This window comes from Mesocricetus auratus, unplaced genomic scaffold (genome assembly GCF_017639785.1).
Source record: "Mesocricetus auratus isolate SY011 unplaced genomic scaffold, BCM_Maur_2.0 Super-Scaffold_100010, whole genome shotgun sequence".
NCBI classification, from domain to species: domain Eukaryota; kingdom Metazoa; phylum Chordata; class Mammalia; order Rodentia; family Cricetidae; genus Mesocricetus; species Mesocricetus auratus.
The window spans coordinates 84647202-84670359 of record NW_024429194.1 but is presented as its reverse complement, the minus strand read 5'-3'; the positions used below and the strand labels follow the sequence as shown (position 1 = coordinate 84670359).

At 49.2% G+C, this 23158-nt stretch overlaps 1 protein-coding gene across 4 annotated transcripts in view; it reads left to right on the top strand.

Moving 5' to 3' along the window:
• The window catches only part of Mgat3 (beta-1,4-mannosyl-glycoprotein 4-beta-N-acetylglucosaminyltransferase), a 40190-nt gene extending 22073 nt beyond the window's left edge, over window positions 1–18117 (top strand). For 3 of the 4 annotated variants that reach the window (XM_040754119.1, XM_005066996.4, XM_021225388.2), the window contains one exon: window positions 13751–18117. In XM_040754119.1, the coding sequence (XP_040610053.1) occupies window positions 13751–15362 (1612 nt within the window). In that variant the 3' untranslated portion in view covers window positions 15363–18117. Of the gene's footprint in view, window positions 1–4316; window positions 4457–13750 lie in introns of those variants that run through there. The other variant, XM_040754120.1, reaches the window with a different exon arrangement.
• The last annotated feature ends 5041 nt before the right edge of the window (window positions 18118–23158 follow it).

The following is a 23158-nucleotide window of genomic DNA, read 5'->3' as shown; positions in this document are numbered from 1 at the left end:
AGCAGAGCTTGGCCATACAAAGACTTAGGAACCTGGATGATATATGGGCCACACGGTATTGTTGTTTTAACCTTGGCACAGTAGCTACGCCACTCCAAACCCCACCCTACTACTTCCTGTGTCCATCTCTCCTGGATGCCCTTGGATGCTTTATGATTACTTCCTGTCAAATCATTGCTAACGCAGCCTCCTGACCCAAGGTTAATTTTATTTAATTAATGTAAATGCAAACTCGGGGTTCACAGTGTGATCAAATGTCCCCCAACATTTCCCCCTTTTTGTCTAAATAAAAAGGGAAGGTTTTAACTCTAACACTGTAAATCTATATACAAGAGGAACAATTATCGGGTATTGTCTAAATAAAAATGAGAGGTTTTAACTTTAACACAATAAAACTATATACAATAAACAACTATCAAGTAAGGATTACATTCACAATGTCCAGTCCATTTGTATTTGGCAAATTCAGAGACACTATTATCTATCTTCACTGAGACTGCGGACTGGCTTCCAGTACTGCTGTAACTATGTCTTTCCAGTCTTGTGAAATAGCTTTGTTATTTTACATATGAAAGACCTCGGCATCAAAGCGCAGGGCACTGAACCGAACCCTCTGCCCAAGAACCGGGGCCAGACCACTGGCTGCAAATGCAAGAGGTGATTTATTGAGTACACAGGCGCCTGCGGATGCTACTGCAACTCGGGTGCAGAGCATACCAGGCTTGTAGGGAGTACAATATTTATAGAGTTTTAATGGTTACATAAGTAACAGGCATTTCATTGGCTCATCTTGGGGGCAGGGGTAGTTCCCACGGACTAAGTTTCCTGGTATTACTTTATGAAAGACCCCGGCACGCTTCAGCAATTATTATCCGGATCCCATGACTACTATGGTGATCATAGACACAACTGGGGGCAGGGGTAGTTGCCAAGGACTAGGTGTCCTGGTATTGTCACATAAAAGACCCTGGCACGCTTCAGCAATTATTATCCATTGGGACCCATGACTGGTCTGGTGACCACAGATCCTGTTTGACATCCTGCTAGTTGGGCGAGGCACCTGGTCTGGGTTTTTTCATTAGGCAACGGCCTGGCCTTGCTTTTCTTTTCCTAGGGGGTCCTAGGTAGGGGTCTTTCACATCTTTTTCACAAAGGTGAATGCATACCATATGAAGCAACTGCTTCCTGAAATCTCTTCAAATCTAACATTTCTGCAGCATTCCAATTAACCGTGGGGGTAAGTACCATCTGGTGATTGTTCTCATATGATAACAGGATAAATTAAGGTTGGTGTTCTAATAACCTTAGCCCGCTCCTCTTCAGTTTCATAATGCCATGGTGCAGATAGTTCTGCTCTAAATCCCTCTGTCTGTGCCTGAGTATTTTTCTTGTTTTTATTAGTAGGTCTTTCTAAAGTATATATATATATATTGGTTTTTCGAGACAGGGTTTCTCTGCATTGTTTTGGAGGCTGTCCTGGAACTAGCTCTGTAGACCAGGCTGGCCTCGAACTCACAGAGATCCGCCTGCCTCTGCCTCGCAAGTGCTGGTATTAAAGGCGTGCGCCACCGCTGACCAGCAGATTTTTCTTTTAACTCTCTACTAAAGAACTTCCTAGATATCTCACCAAACCCACTGACTTCTCAGTAGTTTGTCCAGGGGGTGGGGTGGGGGGACTCAAGCCCCTGGCATAAATTTCCAAGTGCCAGGTTGCTTGTCCTGCCTTCTGGAGTTCCTGCAAGTAGCAACCACCCGCTGTGAATGCTTCTGTGCTAACTGCAACAGTGGAAGAGCCAGGATGGGGTGACTCCACTGTCTGGGTGGTCCTGCCATACTGGGTAACACATGTTGTTTTAACTTTGGCACAGTGGCTGTGCCACTCCAACCCCCACCTACTTCCTGCGTCTCTATCCCGATGCCCTCGGATGCTCTTTGATTAGTTTCTGTCAACCAGTTGCTAATGCAGCCTGATGACCCAAAGTTAACTTTATTTAATTAACACAAATGCAAATTGGGGTTCACAGGGTGATCAAATATCCCCCAACACTGTATCACTATATATAGCTATGACCTCTGTGGAGTCCAGCCCAATTATCAGGGGAGTGGTTAATGAATGGGAAGTAAAAGGAGTCTACTGTTGTCTGTTACTACCTGCTCCGCCTGTTGTCACACGTGGGATCATTAAGTTTCAAGTCAGGAGGATCCCTATGTGTTCTCAGAGACCAGGGAAGATGTTCACTTTCTTTTGAGCCCTGAGACAGTGACTTCCTCTACTTTACTCCCAAAATAGGAACAGGAATTAGTCATGGAAGCTCCAGGGAGCCTGATTTCCATGAATTAGGAAGAATTTCCAGGAACACAAAGGACTTTCAAGGGATTTGATGCTAATTAGATGAGTGGAGACCAAGGCACATCGGCAGGGCATTGGCCTAAGCTGAAAGCTTGGGCAGCATCCTTATTTATTTATATGTATGTGGGGTGTGTATGTGTTACATGCGTGAGTATGTGTGCATGTACATATATATGTGTGCATATAGAAGCCAGAGGTCAACATCTTCAGTTACCCCCCACCTTATCTGTTCAGCTACAGTCTCTCGTTAAACCTGGAGTTTGCTGATTGGCTATGCAGGCTGTTGAGCTTGCTTTGAGAACCACCCGACTCTCCCCTAACAGTTCCAGGGTTACAGACATATATAGCAGTGTCCATTTTTTTACATAGATGCTGGGGATCAAAGTTGCGTCCTCAACCGGGCGTTGGTGGCGCATGTCTTTAATCCCAGCTCTCTGGAGGCAGAGGCAGGTGTATATCTGTGAGTTCGAGGCCAGCCTGGTCTACAGAGTGAGTTCCAGGACAGCCACCAAAACAATACAGAGAAACCCTGTCTAGAAAAACAAAAACAAAAAAGTTGTGTCCTCATGCTCTGCAGCAGACACTATCCATTGAGCCATCTCGCCACACATTGGGCAGCATTCCCACTCCCACTCGAGGACCTTTTAGAGCTGAGAGGAAAGACCAGAGATGCCTAAAGGTCTGGCCCCAGGTCCTGAAAGCTCACAAGTCACTCAAATGACCTTGCAGGGTGATGGTGTCAGTCTCCAGTATTAAGCAGCCCTTGTTTGGCCTAGTTATTTACCAAGGCATGCTAAGTGGGACATTTGTGTCCCATTGTCTGGCGGGAGACACAACAAAGTGAGCATTTACAGAGCATTCTCTAGCACCAAGCTCCTTGGAGAATGCTTCCATACCAGGGCTTCTTCAGGTGGCCACCAGGACTACAACGAGGACAACCTCTTCTCGGTCGGTCGAGAAGACAGACTCAGAAAAGCAAAGAAAACTTGCCTGAGAGCACACCGTTAACTCACAGCACTAAATTTCCAGACTTAATGGTAACTGTGAAAGCCAGTACTCACTGAGTGTCTACTGTATGCCTAGGCAGACTTCTCAGCCCTTTCCATAGACCAACGAAAGGAGAAATCAAGGCACAAAGAGGTGGAGAAGCTCCTTGAGGTCACAGGCGGTATGCCTTGTGCCTCAGGGGCTGCCGGACATTGGTTGCAGGTACCCCCTGTTCTACTCCCAGAACTGGGCAGAGTGCTGGGGGACCTTGTGCAAGCCCAGAATAGGATGGAAGGAAGGCACAAAGGTAGATCTCAGCTCGAAGTCAAGGTACTCTTTAGAGCAGATGGACCGAGCTGATGGAGGTGTTGGGAGTTCACTCCTGAAGGTATCTCTGAGCTGGGTTTTGCAGATGGAGTCTGAGGTAACCTGGGGTATATCCATATTCCACTTCATGCATACCCCAATACTGCCTGTGGCTGTTGGCCTGCCCATTTCTCTGCTATGGTGAAATCTGGCCCCTTCTTCCAATTGGAAGAACTGGAGACCTCATTGCTAGCCCAGAGCTGAGGACACCAGAGACCAGGCATCAAGAGGGAGAAGGAGACAGAGCCATTGGGTATCATACAGGGGAATGACTGTTAGGTCATGAACCAGCTGAACTATAGCAGAGGCCAGTTAGCAGGAGCCAGGACAAGGCCAGCCCAGGGGCATCCAGGTCCCAATTAGGACCTTGATCAGCTCAGGCCAGCTCAGGACCACGGAGAGCTCCATGGGCACCTCAGTCACCTCAGTGACACCTATCAAGTGTTTGGCTGTGCCCTAGAGCATGAATCTGCTCACAACCTCCAGAGGGAACTAGCCAGACTCAAGCTGAGCCTGACTCTGAGGTCATGGCTAGGTCATTGTGATGGCTAATTTGGGGTGTGTTACCCTAACAAGATTAAGAAAACACCTGGCCATGCAGGACTTGCAAGTGTCTAGAGGTTGTCTGTGGAGGAAACACACCAGGTTTCCCTGGTCCTGAAACCCTTATGCTTGGAATGGATTGCCCAGCTGCCCTCTGGGTTCTCTGTCTGACAGAGACCTGTTATTGCACCGATGAACATCCAAAAACATGTGAGCCAATTCTCCCAATAAATCCTCTCTCTCTCTCTCTCTCTCTCTCTCTCTCTCTCTCTCTCTCTCTCTCTCTCTCTCTCTCTCTCTCTGTTATTGATCTATCCATCTGTCTGAAGAACCCGGACTCACAGACATGGGGCTCTGGCTTCTTAGATTTCTTCTTCCTGTCACCTTCCAATAAGATCCCAGTACAAGGGTATAAGAGGGAAGGGGGCGGTAGAAGAGGGAGAGAAAGACTTTCCACTGTCCCACTGACACCTTGGCTTAGCCTCAGTCTAAACCAAGCTCATCTTCACCCTTTTACCTACTTAGCCAGGAGGCCCAGTCCCAGGGGCAGGGTGCCGCTGGTAGTGTGACTCTCTTGGGGCATAGTGCCATTCCCAAGCTCACACACACCTGTCTCTGCAGGCTAAGACTTTGCCTGGCTTCCATGGCAGAGCCCCAAACTCTGTTTTTGCTGCTTTAAGATAGGACAGCACCTGCCAGGAGTTCTATTCCTACTTCCTCCCAAAGGCAGTCTATCTGCCAGATTGGGGACAAATCATGGGTTAAGAAGGTGGCGCACCCCTTTAATCCCAGCACTCGGGAGGCAGAGGCAGGCGGATCTCTGTGAGTTCCAGGCCACCCTCCAAAGCAATACAGAAAGACCCTGTCTCAAAAAAAAAAAAAAAAGCTATGATGGATAGAGCACTTGCACTGTGCTAGGCCCTTTGTGTGGATTTCTGTGCAACTCCAACGAGACAGTGAAGCTACAGACAAGCAGATGGACGTTGCCCGAGGCTATGCACGTTATGAAACAGCTGGGGTTTGGATTGGGCTGGGGTTTGGATCTGCACCTGTGTGAGTGACAGTGACCACCTGAGAATGTTTCCTGGAGCCCCTGGAGAGTTGCTGGTGAATTTTCCTGGCTTCAGTGGGACTTAAGTGTAGCCTCTGAGCTGTGGGATCAGCCTTGGCAGAAGAAGGGCCCAAAGGGCTTTGTCCTCAGAGAGCCACCTGCCTGAGCCTCAAGGACAGTGGCTCAGCTCTCAAGAGGTCAAGTCCTTCATCAGTAGTTCCGGAGATCCTGGGTTCCCAAAGGGCCTCAAACCGGGTGCCTCCTGGGAATCAAGGTAGGAGTAGGGCAGTGTCCATAACTCTTCCTATAGCCCCCCCCCTTTCTGGCAGTTGTGTGAGCTCCATATCTGGAGCTCCAATCTGAGGAAAATGAGAGCAAGGAGCTTTCAGACATGCTACTGGATGCCTCAGCCCAGGTCACTCCCCAGCCTCATATGGACAATGATGCAGGGTGACTGCCACCCAAAGCTAGTCCATTTCCCATCCAGGTAATCGGCATGTCTCCCAGAGTTGACAGCTCCTTGCCACCCATGTCAGAGTCACCCATCTGTCCCTTAGAAATCAATTTATGGGGTGGGGGTCAGTCAGAGGACAACTTGCAGGGGTTGGTTCTCCTACCATATGGATTCCAGTGATTGTACCCAGGCCATTAGGCTTGGTGACAAGCTCGTTTACCTTCTGAACCATCTTGCCAGCCTGATCTACACTCCTGACCATGGCCTTGAGCCCTTCATGATCTGGCTAGGTCCTGCTTTCATTTTCCCTCAGTTCACTGACCCCAGGGAGGCATCCGGTGGTTTAGCCTAAGCCACAGAAGCACAAAGCCAGTGGTGAGGTTCTCAGTCTGAAGCCAGAAGATGGGGAACGTAGGAAGCTGTTGATCTAAGGCCTGGAGCCCGAGGTCAGCAAGAGGAGAAGGGAGGACCAAGCTTGCTCCCGCTCTGACATTTTGTTCCCTCTCGACCCCCTTCCCATTGGAGAGTGTCCTCCCCCATAAGGGGGGTACCCTTCTTGCCTCAGCCTTCCCACTCCCTTTCCATTGCCTCCAGAAATACTCTCGATGTCCAGAGGTGTTCCCTAATCCAGTGACTCAGTCGTTTGACCCATCGGGTCCCTTCTCAGGGAGCCTGTCTGGCCATCCCATGAATCTGTGCCTGTACCCATCAGTCCTTCTGCTTTGTTACTTCCCTGGCCAAAACTCTCTCCTGCACAACTTTGTGTGAATCATCCCACACCAGCAAGGTTTGCCTCTGAGGGTCCTCGGAGCTTGGCCAGGTGTCAGCACATAGAGATACAGGCTAAGGTGACCATGGCTGGCTGCCTACTGTGTGTTCTGTGGGTGGACTGTGTCATCCTACTTGGATTCAATTTGACAGATAGAAAGTGCTCAAGAGAGCTTTCCTACTGGCTGAAATGCCATCGTTGGCCCTTCTGAAACAAGTATGGCGTTGACCTGTTGTGCTTGACAGTGTACAAGTTAGTTCATCTCTCTGGCTAGAGTTTCCTCCTCTACACAATGGGGGAGACACAGGCACCTGCTTTGTGTTGAGATTGTGTGAGGCTGTTCACGTAGCATGCCCAGAACAGTAGTGGGTGTGAGATATCACGCCTCAGTGAAGCTTGGTAACAGAGGTAGAAACATCAAACAAGACCCAGTGTTGAGATAGGTTGACCTGTCGTGGTGTTTCGGGGAAAGTCTTGTCATCCTTCCAAGTCTGTTTCTCCATCTGTAAGAACCGTGGTCATGGTGACTTCTTGAAAGACTGAGAGACTTAATTGAGGCCTGGAGGGCAAATGCTTGCTTATCCCATTTTACATATATGCTGCTTTAGTCCAAAAAGTGTATTTGAGGTAGTGACCAAAGTAAAGATTAAAAAAAGAGTTGGATCATGAAACGCATGAAGCCGTGCATGTAAAAGTTCAGCAAAATATGGTCTTGAGCCAGGTGTTGGTGGCGCACGCCTTTAATCCCAGCACTCGGGAGGCAGAGGCAGGCAGATCTCTGTGAGTTCGAGGCTAGCCTGGTCTACAGAGCAAGTTCCAGGACAGCCTCCAAAACAATACAGAGAAATTCTGTCTCGAAAAACCAAACAAACAAACAAAATATGGTCTTGAATGTTCTCTATGGATTCGAATGTTCTCTATGGTCTTTGGTTCAGCCTGGTAAATGGAAGGGACTCCTTGCTCAGTCCCATAATTCCCAGCAGCAAACTTGATCTATCAAGTGGACTCATGAGGTTAAACTGACCCAGCTACTCTGAGGCTCCCAGGTCAAGCTGGCTGCTGGGGTATGGTAACACCATTTCCAGTCCCTCAAGGTGCAAGAGTGGCCAGGTCACCCTGGAAAGCCCCCCCCACCCAAGAAACCCTGTGTAAAGCCTGTCTCCTGCTCAGTTCTTTGAGTCTTCTTTGCCCCAGCAGAGGCAATCACCCTCTGTGTCGTTCCCAATAAATCTGTTTGAGGTTTGTGTGCAGTGCAGCTTTGTGGTACCCCTAGACTCCTGACTGACAGGATAGCTCTCCCCTCCAAGCTGTGGTACCCCTAGACTCCTGACTGTCAGGATAGCTCTCCCCTCCAAGCTGTGGTACCCCTAGACTCCTGACTGTCAGGATAGCTCTCCCCTCCAAGCTGTGGTACCCCTAGACTCCTGACTGTCAGGATAGCTCTCCCCTCCAAGCTGTGGTACCCCTAGACTCCTGACTGTCAGGATAGCTCTCCCCTCCAAGCTGTAACACTTACATTGATGCCGAGACTTGGATAGGCTCTGCTGGTGCCTGTACTTCCCCTTGGGGTCTGAGCCACACTGGGACCCTGACCCTCATCTCAGGTCCACCCCCAACAGAATCACCTTCCAGCTCCCTGATCGCTCAGCACCCCATCTACCAGCGGAAATTAGGTAAGCTTCCATGAGTCCAAAGAAGTGAGCATTGAACATCTATCTCCCCTCTGGTACTCTTGGAGGAAGAGGTACACCCAGCCAATGTCTTTAGGCTATACCTGGCCCTCTTCACCTGACCCCATCCCCCTACCCTTGGAGCTGCAATCCGGCCTTTTCCTTAGGCCCAACTGGACCATTGTGCGCCTTCCTGCCCTCTTTCCCCACCTTCCCTTTGGAGCTGCCCAGAATCCTACAGCAACTCTAAGTACTTGTGGACTTTGTGACTCTGTTCCCCAAGCCTTTCCTGTGGATATGACTCCCCACCCCAGAGCTCGGTTTTCATCCTCGTCTTCTGGCCTTCTGGCTTCTGAATCTGTCCCTGACTTCTTTTGAATATGGTGATGACCAGTGAATGTGGTGTTTTGTCTGTGCTTTAGTAAATAAAGCTTGCCTGAAGATCAGAGTGTGGAGCTAGCCATACTTGTTAGCCAGAGAGGCCAGGCAGTGATGGCATACACCTTTAATCCCAGCACTCCAGAGACAGAGGCAGACAGATCTCTGTGAGTTCAAGGCCACGCTGGGCTACATAAGACTGAACTCACCTTTAATACCAGCACTTGGGATCAGAGGCCTTTATTCCCAGCACTAGAGGTGGAGATATGCTAGTTCCCGGACAGCCTCCAAAGCCACAGAGAAACCCTGTCTCAAAAAACGAAACAGACAAACTAACAAAACAAAAAAATAGAGGTGGAGACAGGAGTGATATGGCTGGGTGGAGTGTAAGGTGGGAGGAGACAGGAGCTCAGGACATTCAGTCTGAGGATTCATAGGGACAGCATCGCCCATTTGGTCTGAGGATTCAGTAGCAGTAAGAACTGGTGGCTGGCTGCTCTGCTTCTCTGATCTGTCAGCATTCACCCCTATACCTGACTCCGGGTTTTTTGTTTGGTTGGGTTTTTTTTTTTTTTTTTTTTTTTTTTTTTTGCTTTGAGACGGTTTCTCTGTAATAGTCTTGACTTGTCCTGAAATTCTCTTTGTAGACCAGGCTGGCCTCAAACTCACAGAGATCCACCTGCCACTGCCTCCCGAGTGCTAGGATTAAAGGTGTGCACCACCACCTCCCGGCTGGGGTTTTTAAGACCAATTAGAATTCGAGCTACACCGCAGAACCACTTGTGGAAGGAGTTCGGGTCCCAGTATTCAGGGAGGACCAGAGCACTACACCAGGCTATAGTGACATTTTCCCTTCCCCCTCCTCATCCATGGGAATGGTGTCTTTCATATTCTCTCATTATCCCTTGGGATGTCTTTTAGAAAACCTCCAGCCTCTCCACCTGGCACCTGACCTCACATTTATTCATTTTGCAGTAAAATTTGACCTCAATATCCTTTTGATAGCCAATCCAAACAGCTGCCTACAGCATCCTAGATCCCAATGTTATCTGGGACCTTTACAAATACTGCAAGCGATAGGGAAATGGAAAGAGATTTACCCATTCCCTCTGTTCAAGCTTTCCCAAAATTTTCTACCCTCTAAGCCCTGTTTGTTTTTGTCTGTCCCTGAAGAAAGATCCTGTCTTTAAGTTACTGTTGATGGATCTGTAAGTTTGTTGCAAAGTGGGAGCTAGAAGTGAGTCTTGGTAGGAAGGGGGGCAAGCCCAGCTGTGGCATGCACACACCCTGCATACACCCCCCATGGCTGGTGCACAGCTCCCTCCCGGATCTATCCTCTGTCTATAGCCAGGGGTCAGAAATTCCCTATCTCTAAACCTTTTTTGTTCTCAGCTTACTGGATTTACAGGGATTCAGGTGTCTTTTAAGTGTGACGTTGGACTGTTTTGTGTTGTCTCACGTCAATTAAAAGTAGTCTTTGGAGTTGGGGGTGTGGCTCCCCCTCCTCTAGACCCAAGCATGCTTGTTTAAAGGTTTCCCCCAGACAAGCCACCTCACTATGTGACAGAGAAAGGAGCCCAAAACAAACAAAAGGGACAGACTATTGGGCCAGGTGTTGGTGGCGCACGCCTTTAATCCCAGCACTCGGGAGGCAGAGGCAGGCGGATCTCTGGGAGTTCGAGGCCAGCCTGGTCTACAGAGTGAGTTCCAGGACAGCCTCCAAAGCCACAGAGAAACCCTGTCTCGGGAAAAAAAAAAAGGGGACAGACTATTGCTACTCATCTCATAAGCCTTTTGCTTCTTCAGACTGGGACAGCAATGTACTGTGCAGAAATGAGCTTCTCCAAACCAGTGAGGGTGACCCCAATTCTGCTCAGGCATAGCTGCTATTTAGCTGAGGTCAGGCCCCACTTTTGCACCTGAGGGTGCAAGCATTTCACCTGGAGACAGAAGCAGACCTCTGTCTCCAGTACAAGCCTTGACCTGCCTCTCAGGACTAGCAGCTGGACTATTGCATGCTTGCTCAGGGACCCCCCTAGGGGAATGTCCCTGAGGCCAGCTTCCACTCTCCTGCCAACCATGTAACCCTGAGCAGGTCCCTGCAGCACCCCAGGTCCTGAGATGGCTCTTGGACTCTAGATTGGGCATAGCTAAGAGAAGATCCTGCTAGAAGCTTCCAGCCTGGAGCATTTGAACAATTGAAAACTTACTGCATACCCACTGTGCACTAGAAACGCTGTGCCCAGGTCCCAGTTATGAAGGCGGTCAGAATGTCGAGGGGCTTGCTAAGGACCAAGAGCGTACCTTTCTGTTCCACCCTGCTGCCTTCAGGAAGTGTGAGGACAGTAGAGTGGGGGCAGATGACCGGGCAAAGAACCCAAACCATGAGAACAAGCTGCAGAAAGGAATGTTTGCTTTTCCTGAGTTACTGAAGTTTGGTCACAGGCCTTGCATGCTCAAGCAACTACTAATGAGCTACATCCTCTGCCCCGACAGGAATGTTTTTAAGGAAAGGCCCAAGATGCCAAAGGCCAGGTTTGTGTCCCAGCCCCTAAGCTTGTCCACAGTCTAATGCTCTGGAAGAAATAGTTTCTGCTAGGGGTGTGGGACGCACGCATGCTTAACATGCTGGAGGCCCAGGGTTGCAGTCTCAGCACCAAACCCCACCAAAATAACAACATCAAATCCAAATAAAATGTGGAGTTCAGTTCAAAGTGGCATGCTGGTGTCTGTTTCCTCTTTGCAACAAATCTACCATCACAAATTGCAGAATAGTAGTAGAGAGATATGTGGTGGTGGTGCTCACTTTTGATCCCAGCACTTGGAGGCCAGAGGCAGGTGGATCTCTGTGTTTTAGAGGCCAGCCTGGCCTTTGAGGACAGCCAAGGCAACACACTGAAACCATGTCTTGCAAAAAAACAAAATAAAAAATATATGTGTATGTATGTATATATACACACACATATATGGGTGAGGCATGCAAGGAGTTATCTGTCCTATCTTTGAAATGTATCTGTAAAATACAGATATCCTAAAGTTAAAGGCTTATTTGAATTGTGGGAAAGAGAGACAGACAAATATTTCTATCCATAGCCAGAAGCTAATTGAGAAATTGAATGCTATCAATGAATAGCAAGTGGTTAGGTGCCACATCATTTGTGAGTACAGTGATTCATTTAGCAAAACAAAGGAAACAAGAAGGCTAGGAGTGTTTGAGGAATTAAAAAGGAAATGGGAGATCTATTTCTATAAACATGAAAATCTTTTAAATTCATCATTGATTGAAGAAAACAACTGGTTTGTACTTAGTGTCTACCATGGTAAGATTTGTGAGTAATACCAAACCAGGAACAAAGGAATTGACTCTAATTGTTCATGCCTAGAAACCAGTCTGTTTAGTTTTGGTTTTGTTGAATGATGTTGCGTGTTAAGTTTCATCCTTTGCTTTGTTTTCTTTTTGAGACACAGTGTCAAGACTGACTGGCCTGGGACTGCTCTGTAGACCAGGCTGGCCTTGAACTCAAAGACATCTGTCCACTTCTGCTTCCTGAGTGCAGGCCTGGCTGCTTGCTTGCTTGTTTGAGACAGGGTCTCACTGTGTATGTAGCCTTACCTGTCCTGAAACTCACAATGTTGATCAGCTGCCTCCTGAGTGTTGGAGTTTAAGGCATGGGTCACCATACCTGGCTATTTTGTTTTTTGAGTCAGGGTCCAGTAGCCTTGACTTTCCTATACTGGGTTTAAAGGTGTGCACTACCACACCCAGCATGACTACACTTTAAAAACGATAAGATTGCTGGGATCTGGTGACTCACTCCTGTACTAGAGGAGGCTGAGGAAGAGGATTGCCTCAAATTCAAGGCTGGGCCAGACAGGGGTGGTGCACCTCTTTAATCCGGAGACAGGTGGATCTCAGTGAGTTCGAGGGCAGCCTCGTCTACAGAGTGAGTTTCAGGACAGCCAGGACTGTTATACAGAGAAACCATGCCTTGAAAAACTATTAAAAAAAAAAAAAAGGAAAAAGAAAAAACAAGACCAGATTGGGCTACAGTGTGAAACCCTATTTCAAAACCAAATAAAATATATTCCTTTGAGATTTGTGGCATTGATACAGTCTATGAGTTTCCGTTGAATTTGTTTTCTCTGCCAGTTAAAGAATTAAAAGCAGCCGGGCGTTGGTGGCGCACGCCTTTAATCCCAGCACTCGGGAGGCAGAGGCAGGCGGATCTCTGTGAGTTTGAGGCCAGCCTGGTCTACAGAGCAAGTTCCAGGACAACCTCCAAAACAATACAGAGAAACCCTGTCTCGAAAAACCAAAAAAACAAACAAAGAATTAAAAGCAAACTGAGGTTAGAATTTAAAATGAAACTTAAAACATTTTTTTAAAGAATTAAAAAGCGGGGAATTAAGTGCAACAGACAGCAGCAGAGAACTCAAGCCTTCTCAATAGGACTGGCTTCCCTCCTGATATCCTAACAGATCAGGGTTAGGACGGCTGCATTCTGAGAAAATAGAGGGGTTCCCCCTACATCTAAATAAAGATCTTTTTTTTTTTATTGAGCTATACATTTATTTTTCCCCACTCCCTGCCTCTTCTCTCCCCTTCCATCCTTCCTCCTGCCCCATATACTCCCAGTTTACTCAGGAGATCTTGTCTTTTTCCTCTTGTATGTATATCTCTTTTAGGGTCCTGTTTTTTTTTGTTTTTGTTTTTACGAGACAGGGTTTTCTCTGTATTGTTTTGGAGGCTGTCGGTCCAGCCCAGCCTCGAACTCACAGAGATCCGCCTGCCTCTGCCTCCCCAGTGCTGGGATTAAGGCGTGCGCCACCAACGCCCGGCTTAGGGTCCTCTTTTTTATTTATTTGTTTATTTATTTATTTATTTATTTATTTATTTTAGAAAGAATTTCGAGTGCTGGGATTAAAGGTATGTGCCTATTACCTAGGTCTTGTCCTGGAACTCTCTCTGTAGACCAGGCTGGCCTCGAACTCACAGAGATCCGCCTGCCTCTGCCTCCCGAGTGCTGGGATTAAGCAGGGAATTTATGAGGATAGAAGGTGGGGTGACCGTGCAAGGCAGAACACTCTCACAGGTAGCTGCAGCTAGGACTCCCCTCAAGTTCCTGTCCTAGGACAGGAGCCTCAGGCTGCCCTGACTTCTTGCTCTTTCCCTTTTCTGCAGGATGAAGATGAGACGCTACAAGCTCTTTCTCATGTTCTGTATGGCTGGCCTGTGCCTCATCTCCTTCCTACACTTCTTTAAGACCTTATCCTATGTCACCTTTCCCAGAGAACTGGCCTCCCTCAGTCCTAACCTTGTATCCAGCTTCTTCTGGAACAATGCTCCTGTCACTCCCCAGGCCAGTCCGCAGCCGGGTGGCCCCGACCTGTTGCGAACCCCACTCTATTCCCACTCCCCCTTGCTCCAGCCACTGTCTCCCAGCAAGGCCACCGAGGAATTGCACCGGATGGACTTCGTGTTGTCTGAAGACACCACCGAGTATTTTGTGCGCACCAAAGCCGGTGGTGTTTGCTTCAAACCAGGTACCAAGATGCTGGAGAAACCTTCAGGACGCAGAGAAGAGAAGCCCGAGGTGGCTGAGGGCTCCTCGGCCCGGGGCCCTGCACGGAAGCCCATGCGGCACGTGTTGAGTACACCAGAGCGCCTGGGTAGCCGAGGCACTAGGCGCAAGTGGGTTGAGTGTGTGTGCTTGCCAGGCTGGCACGGACCCAGCTGCGGGGTGCCCACCGTGGTGCAGTATTCCAACTTGCCCACCAAGGAGCGCCTGGTACCCAGGGAGGTGCCGAGGCGGGTTATCAATGCCATTAATATCAACCACGAGTTCGACCTGTTGGACGTGCGTTTCCACGAGCTGGGCGATGTGGTGGACGCTTTCGTGGTGTGTGAGTCGAACTTCACCGCCTACGGGGAGCCACGGCCACTCAAGTTCCGAGAGATGCTGACCAATGGCACCTTCGAGTACATCCGACACAAGGTGCTCTACGTCTTCCTGGACCACTTCCCACCCGGTGGCCGGCAGGATGGCTGGATTGCAGACGACTACTTGCGCACTTTCCTCACCCAAGACGGTGTCTCCCGCCTGCGCAACCTGCGGCCTGATGACGTCTTCATCATCGACGATGCAGACGAGATCCCTGCGCGTGATGGTGTGCTGTTTCTCAAGCTCTATGACGGCTGGACAGAGCCCTTTGCCTTCCACATGCGCAAGTCCCTGTACGGCTTCTTCTGGAAGCAACCAGGCACACTGGAGGTGGTGTCGGGCTGCACTGTGGACATGTTGCAGGCCGTGTATGAACTGGATGGCATCCGCCTGCGCCGCCGCCAATACTATACGATGCCCAACTTCCGACAGTATGAGAACCGCACAGGCCATATCCTAGTGCAGTGGTCCCTCGGCAGCCCCCTGCACTTTGCGGGCTGGCATTGCTCCTGGTGCTTCACACCCGAGGGCATCTACTTCAAGCTTGTGTCGGCTCAGAATGGCGACTTCCCACGCTGGGGTGACTATGAAGACAAGAGAGACCTCAATTACATCCGGAGCCTGATTCGTACTGGGGGCTGGTTCGACGGCACGCAGCAGGAGTACCCTCCCGCAGACCCCAGTGAGCACATGTATGCTCCCAAATACCTACTCAAGAACTATAACAAATTCCGCTACCTGTTGGACAACCCCTACCGGGAGCCAAAGAGCACTGCGGAGGGTGGTCCCCGGAACCTGGGCTCCGAGGGAAAGTCACCTGCCAGGGGCCGGTTGGAAACAGTGGAGGGCTAGGGCTGGGCAGGCTGGGGTAATGGCTACCCCAGTGTTATCTTTGGCCTCCTTGAGTCCCTGGAGGCTCTTGAGAAAGCCAGGAGTCCTTGTAGGCGGTTCTCTCTGCTCAAACCTTCTGGAATTAAGGGTCAGGCCTTTTAGCCCAAAACAGAAAAGGAAAAGTAACTTTTTCCAGTAAAAAGCAAGCTCAGGCATTTGTGCAGTATTCTGTCCCTAAGAGTGCTATGGGCAAGAGGTGTCCCTGGAGAGCATAAGATAGTTTTCTGGGATTGTGAGAGCTGTGGAATTTCAGTCTAGTTGAGAGCAGCCGGCCTTTGACTTCTTGGATTATTGACCTGCAATGGAAAAGGGTGTATACCATACCAGGGGTTCCCAGGATACTGTAAATAAATGCATTTGGATCCAGAAGCAAGAAGAGTTGCTTAGTAGGGAGGGACAAAAAAAAAGTGTATCACTCTTAATCTTGGCCAAGAAGCTAGGGAAGCAATAGAAAATGGCACCCAGGAGAGAGAGCACTTTGGAGCTTCCTCAGAAGTGCTGGACCCAAGGAATGTGGTCACCGTGGGCCAGGAGGATGGAGCGGTGGCTGTCAGTGTCAGAGCCGTGCCTCTGTAAGCAGACATGCTGGGAGCCTGAGGACCCTTCCTCTTGGTTCCAAATCCAGCCTTGATGGCTTTTTCACTTTTCCTATTGCTGTCTCATGGGATGCCAGCTCAGCTGCTTGCAAAGGACTCTAGAGTCCAGTTCTCAGGGTGGACAGGAGCTGGAGACTGTGTGGACAGCTGGGATAGTATGTGAGACAGGGAAAGGAGGCGTCTCTCTCTCTCTCTCTCTCTCTCTCTCTCTCTCTCTCTCTCTCTCTCTCTCTCTCTCTCTCTCTCTTCTCATCACTCTCTGCTGGCATCTGGTCCCATTCTACCACCATCCCAGAGCCTGTAAGACAGTCCACTTAGCCTCCCATACAACTTCCAGGTGTGGATAGAGTGGCTGTGCCTGCCCACATGGTAAGACTGAGGAAGGGTGAACTCTTTCCTATGAAGGGCAGGAGTCAGATATGTTGCTTCTGATTGCATCTTATTGGTCAGGACTTAGCTGCATGGCTACAAGTAGTTGCAAGGAAAACTGGGAAATGTAGTTTTGAGCTGGGCTGCTATGTGCCTGCCTCAGTTTGAAAGTTCTGTATTACCAGCAACACCTTTGTGGGAGGGGTACAAATGAGTGCTCAACATGGGACCCTGCTCTCTCCCTGCCTGCCCCATGGTTGAGGTCCAGTAAGGACTTAGCGGTGTACCGGAAGAATGAGTGCCTCTCCCTGGGGCCCCTGATGTTCCCTTGATGCAAAATGCAGGGCTGTCTGTGGAATGGTCCGTGTTTGTGTGTGTGTGTGTATTTATGGGCATGGGTGCATGCTTGGTGTGTATTGCACATGTCTGTGTCCACATGTCCATGTGTCCATGTACTAAGATGATGCTCACATGTGGGTGTAGGAGTATAGGCTTGGCTGTCCCCTTCCCTAGGACCTGGAGCCTGTAGTTTTGTCTCCTGTGGCTCCTTAGGATGCCTGAGGCAGGAAGTCCTTGGGGAACCTTGAAAGCAAGGCTAAAGGGAATACAGGGTCTGTCTGTCTGTCTGTCTGTCTGTTTTTTCAGACTGAGGAATAGAATCTTGCTAGCTAGAGGGATATGCTGCTGTGAGCGCCCAGCACTCCCTCAGCCTCTTTTTTACTGCAGCACCTCCTGGATGATCTTACTGGAGGCTTCCCGAGAGGTTTCCTTCGAGGTATCTCTGTCTGGAGCAGGTTATCAGGTGGTAGGCATGGTGTTGGGGCAGCTCTGGTGAACAGGCAGAAAGCAGGCTGAGAGACTCCATGGCTCCTCTCCTCCCACTGAGGGGACACCCCTCCCCCTGTGGTATCTCCCTTTCAAAGAACAGCCCTCCCCTGATTCCTCTTGGGACTGAGAGGTGGCCCCAGAAGTCAGGGTGTCCCAGCGACTTATGGGTCCATCTGCGCTTCTGAGACGCCTGTGGGTGCCCCGGTGTGATGCCGTCTCAAATGACATCCTCACCCCACAGTCCCGGTAACCTCAGCTGCTTCAGACACCCCCATTTCAGGCATTTCAGGGCTCGTGCCCACAGGTGACCAGTTCAGGGACACTGGGAAAGCACAGATCTGCTGGACTGGCCTCTCTCAGACAAGCAGGGGGGAAATAATGTAACAGTTTCAACCAGACAGGAAGAGGCCTGGTCATGGGCTGAGAGAGATTACCTGTGAAAGGCGAGGGCTAAAAAGTTTCACATCTAACTATAGCATACACTGGGATTTGAGGGGCACAGGACCCAGGACCATACCCCAATATGAAGGGAAACGGATTTGAATGTGGGCACATTCTCCAGGAACCACTGACCTGTGACCTCTAGACCCAAGGAGGCCTGTTCATTCCAGGCATCCTGCTGACCTTGTTCACCTGGGGTCACAGGGGTTACAGGGGCTCAGGCATGATAAAGCTTTGCAGACAAAGGTGAGATTCAGGGTGAGAAGACAGGACTCATCCAAGCAGAAGGTAGGGCCCTGGGAAATGTGTAATTTAAGGACACCAGTAATAATAATAATAATACTATTATTTTTTTTGTAAAGGAAAATCAATATGTACATTCTGAAATCATTTTCTCTGTAAATGGTTGAATTTCATTTCACCCTTAAAGGGATGCTTAAAGGAGAAGATAATATTAATAATAAAAACAGCTGCGAAGTCTGGAGGGTGTGTATGTGTGTGTGGCCAGTTTGTAGGTGCTCCAGGGAAGAGATGGGTATGAGCAGACAGCTCTGGTCTTGATGTCAAGACCTATGGAGCATGAGGCCCTTACAGGACTGGATGTATGGGGAGAAGGTAACTGTATCCAGTCCTTTCACTTAGGGATGTGGTTATCCCCAACTTGGGCTTGTGTATCCTACCTGTGGATGGGATTATAGATAGTAGGCCTCTGTTCAGTGGGAGGAAGAAGGAAGCCTGTATTCTAAAACTGGTGGCACCTTCTTCTGGGGTCTGGAGGACCCTATAGGGATCGGGGTAAGGGCATTGGTGGTTACTCCCACAGTTCTGCTTGGAGCATCAGTACCTTTGGGTACCCCTCATACCCGTTGTCTATCAGGGGTTCTAAATGCCTCAGCCATGATCACATGGTTGCTTAAGTTCTGGACCTGGGGGGGTGACCATCTCTGTCTTTGGGTGCTGCAACAGTCCCTGAGACCTTGGAGCACAAAGCCTCTTGTCCCTAGCTGGGTCCTAAAGACAATCTCAGAGATGGTGGATCAGATTCTTAGGTGCTGCCTGGGTCCTTTGTGGGGCAACTGTGTAACCGCCACATCAGACAAAAGATCCAGAAGCCAGAGGGTGACAGCAGTGCTAGTGGCTTGATCTGAGACCAAACTGCCCAGAGTGTGGTTCCTGGCCACATTCCTGAAGTCCAGAAGGAGCCGAGTAGGTGCTTGGGGTAGGGTGGAAAGTGAATTCTGTAGAACCCAAGAAATGAAGATGAAGACACCACGTCTGGCCAGAAGAGGGCGACAACGACCCACTTGCCATTAAGTTTTAACAATTCTAGTGTGTAGCATCAATATTTACAAATAGTACATATATTTGTAGGCATTAATTCTTAAATAACTAAGTTTTTTCAGCCAAATTCTAGACTGAAAAATCAGCTCCATCGTGCCCATTTGACGAAAGTAGAAAGTGAAGCATAGACATCCCATCAGTGCGGCCCGTGGCAAGTTCAAGTTCACCTGTGGTCAGAGACTGACGTCGCTGCAGGACTGCACTTCTGCATGCTGGCAGGCAGAGGAGGAAGATGGGAAGAGACAAGGAGAGGATAGGTACCGTGACTTAGCTAAAGCTGCTAGCCAAGCCAGGCATGGGTCCTGGTCAGGGGACTCAGGACAGTCTCTGCTGTTCAGAGGCTGGCAGTCATGGGGGGACACAGAGAGGAGAGTGCAAAGAGCAGACAGGGTAGTGCAAACTCTGGGTGGTGAGGTGAGGGCTGGGGTGCAGGTATCACGTGCCAGAAAGTACAAGGTGCTGTGTCTTCAGCGATAACTGTCTGGGTGGGTGTGGGTACCAGCAGGCTCCATGACTCCTGCCCAGGGACTGTTCTAAACATGAGGCACACAGTGCTTTAGTGCAGAAAGAGAATTAATGATATCTGTAAACCTTCATCCAAAGGGGACAGCTGAGAGCCACGTTGATAACAGCTGTCAGATTTATAATTAAAACTGCCAAGTGGGAGGTGGTGGCACACGCCTTTAATCCTTTAATCCCAGCACTCAGGAGACAGAGACAGGCAGATCTCTGTGAGTTCAAAGCCACCCTGGTCTACAGAGCAAGTTCCAGGACAGACTCCAAAGCTTCAGAGAAACCCTGTCTCAGAAAACAAAACAATAAAAAACCCACTGCCAAGGGACTGAGAGGAAACTCATAAGGAGTAAGTATTGTTCTTGCAGGGGACCCAAGTTTGGTTCCCAGCACCCATATCCAGTGGATGTGACCAGCTCTGTGGGATCCAAGGCTATTGGCTTCCTAAGGTTTTCATGCATGTGCATAAACCCCTACACAACACACATATACATAATTAAGCATAAAAATATAAATTCTGAGGCTGGAGAGATAGCTCAGAAATTAAGAACTCTTGCTGGTCTTGATAATAGGCCAGAGTTTGGTTCTAGCACCCATATCAGGCACGCCACAAATACTTGTAACTCCAGCTCCAGGGGACCTGATACCCTCTTCTGGCCTGTGGATAAACAGAAAAACACCCCAACACAAACATAAATAAGTGGTTTTCTTTTTTTGAGACAGGATCTTATTTTGTAGTCCTGGCTGTCCTGGAACTCTTTGTAGAACTGGTTGGCCTTGAACTCACAGAGATCACCTGCCTCTGCCTCCCAAGTGCACCACCACTGCCCAGCCTGTTGTTTAAGATTTTATTTTATTTATTTATTTTTTTTGCCGGGCGTTGGTGGCGCACACCTTTAATCCCAGCACTCGGGAGGCAGAGGCAGGTGGATCTCTGGGAGTTCGAGGCCAGCCTGGTCTACAGAGCGAGTTCCAGGACAGGCTCCAAAACAATACAGAGAAACCCTGTCTCGAAAAAACCAAAAAAAAAAAAAAAAAAGATTTTATTTTTTTATCCTGGTGTGGTGATGAACATCTTTAATCCCAGCACTTGGGAGGCAGAAGCAGGCAGATCTCAGTGAGTTCCAGGATAGACTCCAAAGCTACAAAGGAGAAACCCTGCCTTGAAAAACCAAACAAACAGCAAAACAAAACAAGCCACTTCTAGCGAGGTCTGGGCTCAGAGCAGCAGAAACCTGAGATCTTGAAAGCCTGTCACCCCCAGAGATCTTCAGGAGCCCCTCGCTGCTCCTACAAATGTATAACCAAAGCCCAAGTTGGTAAGAGGTCCTGTCTAGGTCTGGCCCTCTCGCATCAGTTACTTTGATAAATTCCAATATATTCATTTATAGTAAGGAGTTAATCCCTTTCTATTATAAAATGTATGGACTGGTAGTGGTGCCACACACCTTTAATCTCAGCACTTGAGAGGCCGAAGTTGGTGGGTATCTTTGAGCATGATGCTAGTCTGGTGTACAAAGTAAACCATGCCAATCCTCCCCATCAATAAACCAAACCAAAACAACAAAAACAAACAAACAAACAAAAAAAAACAAGACTGCATGGGCAACCCCAAGCTGTACCCCGATCCAGCCGCCTGAGCTCGCTCGATGTAAGCTGCTGAGCTATGAGGCACTTTAATTGGACTAAGTTCAATTAGACTTGTAAAGGGATGGATACACTTTGTTTTTACTGAACGACAGAAAAGCCAAACCAAACTACAAAGGCTGCGAAGGAATTTGCTGGCGTGTCGATGTCTGCTTCCATGCTGCTTGGGGTACATACAGGTGGTTGCCACGGTGTCCTGTAGCTCTGTAACTCCCTGAACCTACTTTCCAGCTTCTGGGTCCCTGCAGAGTTAGTCCTTAGGCTTTTGAGATGGTAACAAGCACATCCAATCTTCACCACCTTCTTCCTTCAGACTCAGCACAGAAGAAACAGGCCTTTCCTTTAGAGCCCGGGGACTCAGGAGACAGTTTAGTTGGTAAAATGCTTGAAACTCAGCGGTGGGACCCAAGATCAGGACCACATTAAAAAATAAATAAAAATGGGCACGGTAGCACACACCTCTAATCGCAGCCCTGGTGAGGCAGAGACAGGAGGGTCCCTGGCACTTGCTGACCTGGTAGTCTAGCTCATTGGTGAGATCCAGGTTCGGTGGGAGACCCTGTCTTCTAGCATACGGTGGAGAGGGATGGAGGGAGACACTGGATGTCAACCTCAGCGTGCACACACAGATGTGAGCCAATTTTCTTGTGTGCACACATGTGGGCACATGAACACAGTCTTGGGTTTGAGCTGGGAATGGAGGTGCATTCCAATAATCCCAGCATTTGGGAGGCAGAGGGAGTTTGATCTACATACTGAGTTCTAGACTAGCCAAGCCTACATTATTAGATCCTTCTCAAAACAAGCAAGTCAGGGACTGGAGAGAGAGCTCAGGGGTGAAGAGCACTGGCTGCTCTCCTGAGGACCTGGGTTTGATACCCGGCACCCACAAATCACCACAACTGCTTGTAAACTCCAGGTTCAGAGGGCCTGGTGCTCTCCTTTGGCATTTGTGTGCACTAGTACAAGTGTGCAAGTGTCCCTACATGCAGGAAAACACTTAATACACGTAAGATTATTTAAAAAAAAAAAACAAAGCTCTAGCTGGGCGGTGGTGGCGCACGCCTTTAATCCCAGCACTCGGGAGGCAGAGGCAGGAGGATCTCTGTGAGTTCGAGGCCAGCCTGGTCTACAGACCGAGTTCCAGGACAGCCTCCAAAACAATACAGAGAAACCCTGTCTCGTAAAACAAACACAAAACAAAACAAAACAAAAAAGAATGAACAAACCCTTGAGCCTGGATCTCATTGGCTTCCAGTAAGTAGGTATGACAAACATCCTTGAACAAATCTGGGAGGTTTGAGTGGAATTTCAGATCAATTTAAATGTTTAGGTCAGTCAGCGTTCAGTTTATACCAGCCAAGGAAGAGAAAGGATAGTTTCCTGAAAGAAATCCGGACAAGATGTCTTCACCCTTGGCACCTCAGTTGTCCTCTTCCAGCCTCTCAGCACCCACCAGTCCTTGCTCAAACCTTTCTCCTGAATCCTCAACTGTCAAATGGGGTTTTTGAATTGCAACCCTCCAGGGGTGGTGGGCGGAACCCTCCAGGGTAGTGGGCGGAACCCTCCAGAGGTGGTGGGCGGAACCATCCAGAGGTGGTGTGCTGGTGGTGGAGATTCCAGCATTCTGAACTTGCCTGGAGTTTGTAAACACTTTGACCCTTCTACCCCCGCCCCACCTCCCCCATCCCCCCACCCCTGCCTCCTCCCTCTTTGATGTGGGCTACATGGTCACGCGTCTCTTCCTGTGGCTTCTTCCCTTCACCTCCGTGACTCATCTGTCTCATCTCCTCTGCCCCTTCCCTCTTCCTCACTGTCCTCCTGGCCTCATTTTCTCCTCAGGGATCTGTCTGTTCTGCCTGTGGAGATGCCTGGTTGCACCTCCAGGGTGTTCTCTCTGCCGAGCACCAGCTCACTGTCCAGCTGCTTGTTGGAAGGGCCCCAAGGCGGCAAGGTCTCCTCAGATGCCACAGGACCATTGTGGAACTCAGCCTCCCTCTGAGACCCTTTTCCTGTACTCTC